General features: G+C 37.3%; 1 protein-coding gene across 1 annotated transcript in view; it reads left to right on the top strand.

Annotated features, from left to right (window-relative positions):
- The window catches only part of ABCA12 (ATP binding cassette subfamily A member 12), a 96330-nt gene that overhangs the window by 44728 nt on the left and 39019 nt on the right, over nt 1-12583 (top strand). Inside the window, 8 exon segments of the mRNA XM_081815308.1 lie at nt 2951-3280; nt 4488-4557; nt 4646-4780; nt 6363-6509; nt 7640-7826; nt 9925-10143; nt 11330-11526; nt 12312-12572. Coding sequence (XP_081671434.1) covers nt 2951-3280; nt 4488-4557; nt 4646-4780; nt 6363-6509; nt 7640-7826; nt 9925-10143; nt 11330-11526; nt 12312-12572 — 1546 coding nt within the window.

Here is a 12583-nt window from a genome sequence, read left to right on the forward strand (position 1 = left end):
TTCCAATGCTTATATTCAGCTGGGACAAAATTTGGAGGTGTTCTTTCTCAATTCATAGATAATCTAAAATATCTGTGGTCTGGAGAGATGTTACCAAGAATTATGTAAGGGATTTTAGTCCTTTGGTGTTTCACTTTAGACAATGTTTATGTCTCCTTGATAGACACTGTCCATCATACTAGTGGGAATTTGGAACATTTCAGGTAGTGATCACAACATCCTTTATATCTTACTTAAAAGCAGTAATATAAATATCTAGTGTTAAGAAAAATTTTTTAGTTTAGGTATAAAATGGTATTACTCCTTATAAATTAGTGATTGACATATATGAATATTTGTGATTTCTTTTCCTGAAAGCATTAATGTCAACCCCTGTGCATAAGATTCTCTCTAATGTGGCAATACATTTATCCCAAATCTTACAGAATCTCTTCTCTTTATCTTCTGCCATAAACTGGAGTAAACTCTGACCACTGTGTAGAGGGGTTTTCCTTGAGCAACAGGTTATCAGATATTGATGAATTGCTTCAGGCAGGTTTGAGAGGCTTGAGACAGGTGATTCTTTGATTGCAAAGCTGGCACCTGACATATGTCACTCTGAGGAGCATCTAACGACATCCAGGAAAGCACAGCCGGACATTCTCTGTGGGCCATCTTCCATCAGCAAGTTTGGTCTTGTTTATTATAACGAAGTTGGCCGTGAATCTGGATAATTTATGGATGACTTACATGCTCTCATTGCTCTTTCTCTTTATGAATAACAGCTGTTCTTCTCATGGCATAAAATCCTGAAGTTTAACACTGAAGTTTCATGATAGAATGTTAAATAGTGAACACTTTTGGAGGCACCTAACTCAGTCCATTTCAGCAAGAAGCAGTGATCATTCTCCAACTTTACCATCGCTCAGGAAAAAGGAATCTGATCTCGAGTCTTGAAAATTTCAAAATTACAATGATAAACACCTTTAGTCTGGTCTTCAGATTTGCCAGATTATCTTTTAATAAGGCTATGAATGGAGAATTTTCTAGATATATAATATATATTATATATATGTATATATATATATATATATGTTTTGAAGCTATCAATTTTGCGGGAAGGAAAACATGTTTGCACACACCAAGACAGCTTTATTTCATGTCCTTGATAGTGTCCTAGATATTTTATATCCACCTTGTGAAATATGCTGACATTGTCTCCTACTGACATACACTGCTATTGGAGAGAAGATATTTTTCGTATAAGGCACATGAAATTAGGTGGTGAATATCAGCTTTGGAGTAGTTATATGGGTCCCATAACTCCCCAGTTAATTATAAACTCAGTTAAATCTCAAAACAAATAGGAAAGGCCAATAAAAAGAGCTAACGTGATCATGGTCATAATTGAATAGGCGAGTGTCTCTAAAATGCAGTCATCAAACATGACACAGTAATTTTCTCAAATGGGTTGGGGAGTAGAGAGAAAATTTCGAAAATAAGACCTGTGAGATATTTTCTCATACCGAAATGTAATTTTGTTTTCAATGATAGATGCATAGCAACTGGAAGAAAGCTTCCATAGTGCATCTTCGCTCCATGCTGGTTTTTTTTACTTTGACCCCCACTTCCATTCCTATGGAAACGTAAGTTGAGTCTTTACCGCAAAGGGCAGAAGGCCTGGGAGGAGAGAAGCAGTAAGGAAGGAGGAAGGTGAGGAAGAGGACAAAGTTAAGAGGAAAAGTCACAGGCTTTTTCTCAGTGGTGATTAGCTTAAGGCCCACAGCTTAGACTGTTGGCAGTCAGGTAGCTGTTTCCATGGCAACAAGAGGAGTAGCAGAGTTATCAAATTGTGGTAAGTTGCAAAGGCAGAAAGTAAAATTCACTATTTTATGTGTAGAGCAAAAGATTCAGCACGTTCCTTTTTTTTTTCTAGACAAGTTAGTTTTAAAGAAGGAGGACATTGAAAATCCTTGAATTTACCCAAAATACTGGATTATAAAGCTGTTAGTGGAGCTTTTCTTTTGTTCTTTTTTAAAATGGACTGTCAGATTCATAAGCTTAGCATTAATCATGTATTGTTAAAACTAGAAACCAGGATATCCAGGTTCCCCCGAAGTGCAACATGTCACCAAATTCAAGACAGCTAAGATCCAGGGGAATTTAGATCTTTCAGAATCCCTTTGAGTTAATGGTCAAACACATCATGCTGGTCTGTTTTTCTATCTTGGTGGAATGCCTTGGTCTCTAGGGATATCACTGAGTTATTAAAAAATATAAATTGAGAGAGAGGTATAGATGATCTCAGATACATGAGTTCATTTTGGGTGCATGAATGTCTTTTTGGAAAACAAAGATGACAAACTTGCCCTAAACTCCCAATGATCTTAAGGATGGGGAAGCTGTGCCAAAAGGCAGAAAGTCTCCCTTCAAAGTTTCCATGTTTTAATTCTTAGGAGTCAGGTTTATTCTCTTTCTCTCAGGAACAAGAGTACTGATTGTGTTGTCCATTAATGGAGCTTTATTATCTCAGTCCCTACACTGAATTTGAAATAAACCATGTTTTTCTATGAGCTTGAAATATTCATGACTGTACAAATGTCAAATTCATGTCGTAAAATTCTGCAGGAGACACCATAAATTTTGATGATCTATTCTAAACTAATTTAATCTGGATACATTAGTTAGATACCAGTTATGAAACGAAATTGGAAAAAAAAGAACCTCACCATCCAAATCATCCATTATACTGGGGCACTCTGAAAGCATATAATTTAAAATGGGCCGATATAAATGGTCATATTAATTTTACATAGCAAGCATGGACAAATCCTTGACTTATGAAAATCATTAAGATGCCTAGTTCCATATATATGAAGAGTCTCATGAGCATTTTGTCATGGTGCAGAAATAATTGCTATTTGAGAGAATATTGACTCAAAAAGTGGCTAACGCTTTTTCCTTTTTGCAGTACATGAAGATGATGGGTGTGAATTCCTGCAGCCACTTTTTTGCCTGGCTTATAGAGAGTGTTGGATTTTTACTGGTGACCATCGTCATCCTCATCATTATACTCAAGTTTGGCAATATTCTCCCTAAAACAAATGGGTTCATTTTGTTCCTGTATTTTTCGGACTATAGCTTCTCAGTTATTGCCATGAGCTATCTCATCAGTGTCTTCTTTAATAACACCAACATTGCAGCCCTGATTGGATGCCTCATCTACATCATTGCCTTTTTTCCATTTATTGTTCTGATTACAGTTGAGGATGAGTTGAGCTATGTAATAAAAGTATTCATGGTGAGTCAACTGTCACAACTGAATGGCCAGGGTGTGATAAGAATTGATTCTTATGTTTTTAGACTCTTAAACTGGAAGTTCACTTATCTAATTGAAAAGTTCTGTGATTGCAAAATAAGCTTAACTGTCCTAATGATAGTTTTTCTACATTGTTGTATACTGTACAAGCATAAGACAATGAAAAAGAGAGTTTTCTTAACAGCACTTCTGGTAAGAAATAATTTCTGAAGAAAGAATAGTTAAAATGTAATGTGTTACATTTTAAAGATCATCAAAAATCCTGACTTCTTCTCTGGTCCAATTCCTTAAATATCTTAAAACCTTTATTACTGGAGTTATTATCCTATATGAATAATTTTCATAACATTCGTAACATTCACTATTACTTACAGGCATAAAGACAAAAGACAAAAGACAAACAGTCCAATTCCTTAAATATCTTAAAACCTTTATTACTGGAGTTATTATCCTATATGAATAATTTTCATGGTTTTCGTAACATTCGTAACATTCACTATTACTTACAGGCATAAAGACAAAAGACAAAAGACAAACAGCATATAGTCTTTTCTGCCTGTGTCAATTCAGAAGTATTGAATTAATTTAAGAAATTTAATGAAATCATTAAAAATACTTTGAAATTTGGAAAGCAGAAAAATAAATCTCACTGAGAGTCATATTGAAACTTTGGTGTTTATGGAAATAGTGTTAAATAACTTTCATTTAACATTGACTGCTTTGGGTTAAAAGGACATTAAATTTGTAATGCGTTGCATTATAAGTATTCAATCAATTCATATTTTAGTATATTTTCACTCATAGTACTGCTGTTACCTGTAATCAATTTATGAAGTAAAAACATCCTCTGGCTCCTAATCATTTATTTGATTTTAGTCTTAACATTGCATTACCCTGTAATTTCCTATTTTATAAGTTGCTAAGCAACATTTACCAAGTGTAGATATATATTTTGGATTTTTGACAAATATTTTCCAAGTTGTAATTTTTCTGCTTTTGTTTTCTGCTATTCCCTCTTCTCTTCCTTCAGAGTGGTAGCGGGCCTGCTAAGGGACCTCTGTATTTTTAAATACGCTTAGGGAGTTAGTGTCAATTTTACCTATATTAAGTGTCCAAAGTTTTAAGTATGTTTAGATCCCTCTTGTACAAAATCTATAAGAACTATCATTGCTGTTTATTTTCTTCACAGAGTCTGCTGTCCCCAACAGCATTCAGTTATGCAAGTCAGTACATTGCAAGATATGAGGAGCAAGGCATTGGTAGGCTCACTTCCTTTAAAACTGGATTTTGGCATTCACAACTGCAGTATGTCTCACAGAAGAATAAATATATGTGTTCACTTTTTAGGTCTTCAGTGGGAAAATATGTACAGTTCCCCAGTTCAGGATGACACCACCTCATTTGGCTGGCTGTGCTGTCTAATCCTAGCTGATTCTTTAATTTATTTCCTTATTGCTTGGTATGTCAGGAATGTGTTTCCAGGTATGAACATACTTCCAACAGATATATTTTTCTATAGTTTTCATAACTATAAATCAGCTAATATATATTTTCTAATATTTGATTTGCCATCCCAGAACTAACCATGATTTTCCAGGATGAGACAATGCACTGGTGAATTCTTTCTCTAATGTTCCTTTATTTTATTTTATTTTATTATTTTTATTTAAATTTTAGTTGGTTAACATACACTGCAATATTGGTTTCAGGAGTAGAATTCAGTGATTCATCACTTACATACAACACCCAGTGCTCATCCCAACAAGTGCCCTCCTTAATACCCATTGTCCGTCTAGTCCATCCCCCACCCACCACCCTCTATCAACCCTCAGTTCGTTCTCTACTGTTAGGAGTCTCTTATGGTTTGCTTCCCTCTCTCCTTTTTTTTTTACCCCCTTCCCATATGTTCATCTGTTTTGTTTCTTAAATTCCACATGTGAGGGGCGCCTGGGTGGCTCAGTCATTAAGCGTCTGCCTTCGGCTCAGGTCATCATCCCAGGGTCCTGGGATCAAGCCCCGCATGGGGCTCCCTGCTCAGCGGGAAGCCTGCTTCTCCCTCTCCCACTCTCCCTGCTTGTGTTCCTGCTCTCGCTGTGTCTCTCTCTGTCAAAAAAAAATCTTTAAATTCCACATGTGAGTGATATCATATGGTCTTTGTCTTTCTCTGACTTATTTCACTTAGTATAATATACTGTAGCTGTATCCACATCATTGCATATGGCAAGATTTCATTCTTTATGATGGCTGAGTAATATTCCATTGTGTATGTGTACCACATCTTCTTTATCCATTCTTCGGTCGATGGACAATTAGGCTCTCTCCATAGTTTGGCTGTCGTTGATAATCTGATGTTCCTTTAAAGGATGGAGTGGATTAAGAAGCATGGAATCCAGTCTTTTCAAATGGGCTTTTGACATGTGATAAAGCAAAAACCAGATCTCTTAATTCTAAGGAAAATTTACCAAATTCTAATGGAAAACAGTAGTTGGGTCCCCCATCCTAGGTCTCAAGTAGTCATCACTTTTAACATGCTTGGGAGCTTTTCCATTCAGCCTTATTGATATTTGTACGTTTTCCTAATGTTCTAAATGAATAAAAGAGTATTGTTCCATTTATATAAAATTCCTATAAAAGACAAATATGTAAAGATAGAAAGCAAATCAGTGATTGTCTAGAACTTGGGGTAGAAGCAGGAGTTACCTGTAAATGGTCATGAGAAAAATTTTTGAAGCTATAATGTATGGATGGTGGTTCTAATGCATGGATGGTGGTGATGGTTGCACAACTTTATATTTACTAAAAATCATCTACCCCTACACTTACTGTGATGAGTAAATTTTATGCCATATAATTATACCTTAATGAAGCTGTTTTTTAAAAAGAATAAAAGAGGGCTTATCTTTTTTTCTTTACTTTGGAAACTGAGACTACGCTTTAGTTTGATATAGATCAAAAAAAATGAAAATACTTTCTGAACCATATATAACATTCTGTTGTTTAGTTTCTGATGTTTCATGTTAACAGTCAACTAATATTTACTCTTCCTAATACATTTTCATTACAGGTACATATGGTATGGCAGCTCCATGGTATTTTCCAGTCCTTCCTTCCTATTGGAAGGAGCGATTGGGATGTATAGACGTGAAACATGAGAAAAGCAATGGACTTATGTTTACTAATATCGTGATGCAGAACACGAACCCATCTGCTAGTAAGACAAGTAGGTCAACAACAAGCATTATTATGACAGAAGTGATATAAAATTTACATGACTAGTGATTTTAATTAGGTTTTTCTAAATGGCAAAATTATCATTCTTTTAGTCATGGATGAATATGTCTACACATATGTGTTTAGACTCTTATGGAGATTAAATTGCGGCTTTTTCTGGGCTCATTAGCTCAGTTGGTTAACATATGGAGCTAATTAGGCCAAGATTGTAGATCCCTTTGTGGTCCACTTAGACTCACACAGAGAAAAATTTTGTGCCTCGGACACAGTCTACACCCCTAACTCCAGCCATCTGTCACTAGTCAAAAAAAGTAACCAAGGTACAAGTACAGATAATTTATCATAACCCATCACCAACACTGGACACAAACAGTTGAAAGCTCATGACTTACTGACATTGGGTAAGTAGTGCCATCTTTGCGAAGTAAGGATGACCCATATCCATGGTCTATTTGTGATGCCTGAAGCACATGTAAATAGTAATCAATGAACTGGAATCTATAAACCACAGAACTGAGCTGGCTTTGTCACTATAAAATCACACCTTGTAGACATTTTTTCCATAAGTTGGTATTATCTTTTCTGATCAGAGGAACAAGACTTAGACTGTCTTTTTAATATTCAAGATCTGCTGAATAAAGGGAAATTCATTATTATGATACTGTATTCTAGGACTACCTATTCTGACAGAAGGGTAATATCACCCTTAGAGAACGTGGTTCCTCACCCTTATTCATTCTTTTTTTTTTTAAAGATTTTATTTATTTATTTGAGAGAGAGAGAATGAGAGACAGGGAGCATGAGAGGGAGAAGCAGACTCCCTGCCGAGCAGGGAGCCCGATGCGGGACTCGATCCCAGGACTCCAGGATCATGACCTGAGCCGAAGGCAGTCGCTTAACCAACTGAGCCACCCAGGCGCCCCACCCTTATTCATTCTTTAACCAGATGAGAAGGAGGCTAAAGATAATAGATCATTTGTTTCCAGAATTATTTTTACTTAGAGGGCTATATTGTTATACAGTCTTCAATTTTTAATTAAGCAAAAATCTAGCTCTAGCTGCATTTTCCTTCTTTGTGAGCTTGTAACTCTTCTCTTGATTTCCCTCCAGGTCCTGAGTACATTTTTCCCTCCAACATTGAGCCTGAACCTAAAGATCTCACAGTTGGGGTTGCCCTGCATGGGGTCACAAAGATCTATGGCTCAAAAATTGCTGTTGATAACCTCAATCTGAACTTTTATGAAGGACACATTACTTCATTGCTGGGGCCCAATGGAGCCGGGAAAACTACTACAATGTATGTTACTTTTTGAACACTTATTGTCGTGGAAGCATATTACTTAATATTTCCTCACCTCTTTCATAAAGAATAATGTTATTACATCTCCCAGATGGATTAAGATAGCTCAATTTGTTTACTATAGAATGTAGTCTAAATCATAGGTCCCAAGCTGTGAGCTCAAAGGCCAGATCAGACCCACCTAGTACTTCTTAAAATGTTTAACTCAGTGCCAGTATTTTAAAATGGAGAAATGTCCCAATAAAAAGAAATGTTCTTGACATTTCTTGGATAATAGGAAGTTCGGACAACATTGGATCCACAGTCCTAGGTAGGGACAATTGGTTGGGACTTACTGGTGACTGTTCTCTTAAAGGGAACATCTGCTTTCTGATTTATTCCTGTTCCCCACAAATCTGCACTGTCTCATATGCCCAGTCTGTTCCATTTATTTGCATTTCTATTCTGGCCCATGTATAATTTTGAGTTTACACACTCTGCTATAAACACACTCAGCCCCAGCTGCTCCTTGCCTTGATTCATGAAGAAAGAAAAGAATCACCAGCCATCAGATATAGGTCAAAAAGGCTAGGAGCAGTACATGGGCTGTTCTTTCTCACTCTTCATTTAACTAGCATTTTCCTGTGTCCAAAAGGAGAAGAGATTCAAATGTTTTTAAAGTGACATTCTTTTGAATTTTTTTGTGACTCACCACCAGTGCTCCACATGGCTTCGCTGGAAGTCAGTGCTAAGATGACGTTGCTGCCCTGGCCCTTGTTTGAGAAAGTGTCAGTTGCTAGATATCCTATTTAGTATCATCATAAGTAAGCTCAGTGACTGCCAAAATATATTCAAATTAATTTTTCTTTTGTAAATAAGAGGGGACAAAGGAAGGTTATGAAATGAGTGAATGTGTGCAGTTGCTCTTATTTATATGGCCTGTTTAAATTCAAAGTTGGCTTTCTAGTAAGCATACAGTGCTTAAAAACAGGATTTCTAATAGGCAATAAAAGACCAATGAAAAAAAGAGATGGAGAAGGCTTTTGAAGAGGATGTAATTTTAGCTGAGAAAGTCTCAATTTTATTCTTCTGAATATAAAGAATGAAGTATATTGTTTGTAGTTCAATGTGTTTTTATGGGAAGAATTACATATAATATCGATGCCCTATTTAATCCACGGTAGTCATTTAAGGTCTGTTATGCACAAGGTACAAGATACTAGTTAGGTACTAAAAGAGAGAGTGGTGAGAAAATAGGTCCTTTGCCAGACTCGTGGAGCTTACATTTTATTGGAGAAGAGGGATATTAAATAGTTTCCCGGTCTACTAACCATCTGAAAGATGATGAGCAATCATCTGATAAGATAGAGAATAATCACAGTGTAGAGAAAGAGACTGAAGGTGACCAATGTTCACATGGGAAGGTGAGTTAAGAGACTATGGTGGTCAGGAGCAAGTGGTGGTGTGGCTTGCACTGTGGTGTGGCTGGGAAAATGGGACATATGGGTGGAGGTAGAAAACAGAGATAGAAGGAGGATGCAAACACAACTTCTGGATCCCAGGCTTATGCAACCAGTATATAGGTTCATCATATGGTGAAAGAGGAACATCAATGGGAACACGGGTTTGAGGGCAAAGATCCTGAATTAAGTTTTAAACATGTTGAGTTTGAGGATCCTGTAAGACATCTCATGGAGAAGTGGCACTATCTGTTGGATGTATAGTACAAGCCTGGAACTGAGTGATGAGGTCTTGGCTAGAGTTAAAAATTTGAGACTCCATGACCTAGAGATACTATCTGATGCCAGGGAAGTGTGTGAGTTTGCTCAAGGAGAGAGTGTAGTTGCAATTAAAGTTTACAACCATGATCATCATTGTTACCATGGCCCCATCCCCATCATTGTCACTGGGTAGCATTTATGTAATGCTCTAAATAATTAAAAGCTTAAAAGTAATTTAATGTTTGTTCCCATTTAATACTATTTTATTTTATAGCTTGATCTTGCCTGAGGAAATACACTGTTAATATTGTTGGCTAATGACTGAGATACATTTAGCCCTAAAATTTAGCTTAAATGCTTGGTTGACACCTAATTTATCATTTCTTCATTTTCAGCTCCATGTTGACTGGGCTATTTGGAGCCTCAGCAGGTACCATCTTTGTTTATGGAAAAGATCTCAAAACAGACCTACACACTGTACGGAAGAACATGGGGGTCTGTATGCAGCATGATGTCTTGTTTAGTTACCTCACTACCAAGGAACACCTGCTCTTATATGGCTCCATCAAAGTTCCTCACTGGACTAAAAAGCAGCTGCACGAGGAAGTAAAAAGGTCAGTTATAGCAGCAACCAGGATGTGCATTGGTAACGCCTCTCAAAAAGAGGTCAAGCTATGGTAATAATGCCAGTATGAACATTTGGTCACAAAACAATTAGTTTTTAGTTTTTCTACTTTTCTGGTATTGTATACATTTTATGTCATTATCTTCACCAGCCAATTATTATACTGAAACTATATAAATCTCTTCATCTCAGGCTACCATATTGCCCTAAATCCTCTGTTTCTAATAGCTACTATACCAGGCCAAGTCTCCTGACTGGACACCAGGCTTCTCCTCTCCCTTATATAGTTTATCCTTCAAAGAGCAGCCAGGGTGACCTTTTTAAATGGCAGATAAGACCATATAACTCCAGAGTTCAAAGTCCTCTATGGCTTCCCACCACACTCAGTGTGGAACTCCGTAATGTCCTTGTCAAGGCCAAGAGGCCCTACATGCCTGCCGCATCTCACTTCTGATGTCATTTCCTTCCACTCTCCCCCCATTCACTGTGCTCTGGGCACACTGGCCAAGTCACAGGCTGGCTTATGTTCTGGTCACAGGGCTTCTCACTTACTGTTTCCTCTACTTAGAGCAGCCTTCCCCAAACAGCCATTTGACTCACACCTCCACTTTCCTGGTCTCTGATCAAATGTCACCTTCTCTGAGGGGATGACCATATATAAAATAGATGCTTAAAATAGCATGCCCCAGGCAATCCTTATCTCATGTACCCTGCTTTATGTATTTTTTATTGCACTTGTCACCACCTGGCAAATTATAAACTTACTTGGGAATATGTTTCTTGACTAAATTTTATCTGCATCCCTCCTGATACATACACACACTAGAACCTAATCTCCTTATGAGTAGGAATAGCATCTTCTCACTGCTTTCCTCTAGAAGCTAAAATGGTCTGGCACAAAACAGGCAGGCCCTCTGTAAATATTTTTCAGAGAAACAAATAAAAAAATGAGCCATATATTCCCTGGTGGTGTTTTCTGGGTATTAACTTTGTGCCTGCAACTAAATGATAAACAATAAAAAAAACTATATCATGAATCCTCAATAGTGTATTGCACCTTGCTGAGCACATAATAGTTGCTTAGTAAAGACCTATTAGTTAAAGTGCTTATTGTATTTTTTCAATATTCAAATATTTTATCTGTCAGAAATAACCACCATACATTATTTTTGAAGGACACTAAAAGATACTGGACTGTATAGCCATCGTCATAAGAGAGTTGGAACATTGTCAGGAGGAATGAAGAGGAAGTTATCCATATCTATAGCTCTTATCGGTGGATCACGGGTAGTCATTTTGGATGAACCATCCACTGGAGTTGACCCATGTTCTCGCCGAAGCATTTGGGATGTTATATCCAAGAACAAAACTGGTATGAGTATCCTCTTATAACTTTTGCACCCAGCAGGCCTAAATTTGCCCTCTGGGATGCATGCAACCAACTTTACGCCTTTTCTGTTTCAAAGCTCCATTAAGAGTCTCAGATGGGGTCTTCCCCTTCCCAATTCTTCTCTTCCCACCACTAAATTTCTGGGTCAGTTAGTTAATATCCATGTAGTTGAACATGGTGAGTTGAGCACTTCACTGGCCCTTCTGAGAGCATGCACATCTGATAGAAGTCCCAAATTCTGCCTCCAGGAGCTTAGAATCCAATTAGAGATACCAAAGATACACAAACGAAAATAAACTGAAAACAGACTGAACAAGTGCTAACAGGATGTGAAGCAAAGAAGCAATCAGAGTAGAGTGGATTAATCAGAGAGGAATATTCAAAAAGTCTTTAAAATTATTGCTTCTTTATAGTGAAGAAAGTGGGGGAGAGAGACAGAAACAGAGACAGAGGAAAAATGAAGACAAGGGAGCAAACTAAGGAAGGAGTTGCTAACATGCACACTCTAAATGACGGACATTTAGCCATACAGCACGGCAAATGCTTATTCGCTGCCAACGTATAAGAAAACAGCCCTAGATATTTAGTAACACCCCTTCTGAATTTCTCTTTGTTTATTCTGAAAGCTCCTTCTGGTCAGTTTTTCAGTTAGCTCATAAAATGTGCCTCTTCTCATAAATCTCAGGATTTACTTGTGCAAACTCTGTAGATCTCGGGAACTGTGTCTTAATTTTTCATTCTCAGTTGTTCTCCTCTGTATTTTCAAGCCAGAACAATCATTCTGTCGACGCACCATTTGGACGAAGCTGAAGTGCTGAGTGACCGCATCGCCTTCCTGGAGCAGGGCGGGCTGCGCTGTTGTGGGTCACCATTTTACCTCAAGGAAGCATTTGGTGATGGGTACCACCTCACGCTCACCAAGAAAAAGGTTTGTAAGAGAGAAAATACACCTCATTATAGAGTCATAAATTAATTTTTGTGTGAAATGGAGGCAGAATCTCTCCAACCTTATTAATTGCTAAAATTCATCATTAATATG

This window comes from Leptonychotes weddellii, chromosome 3, assembly GCF_054177405.1.
Source record: "Leptonychotes weddellii isolate Sample4059 chromosome 3, ASM5417740v2, whole genome shotgun sequence".
Classification (NCBI taxonomy): domain Eukaryota; kingdom Metazoa; phylum Chordata; class Mammalia; order Carnivora; family Phocidae; genus Leptonychotes; species Leptonychotes weddellii.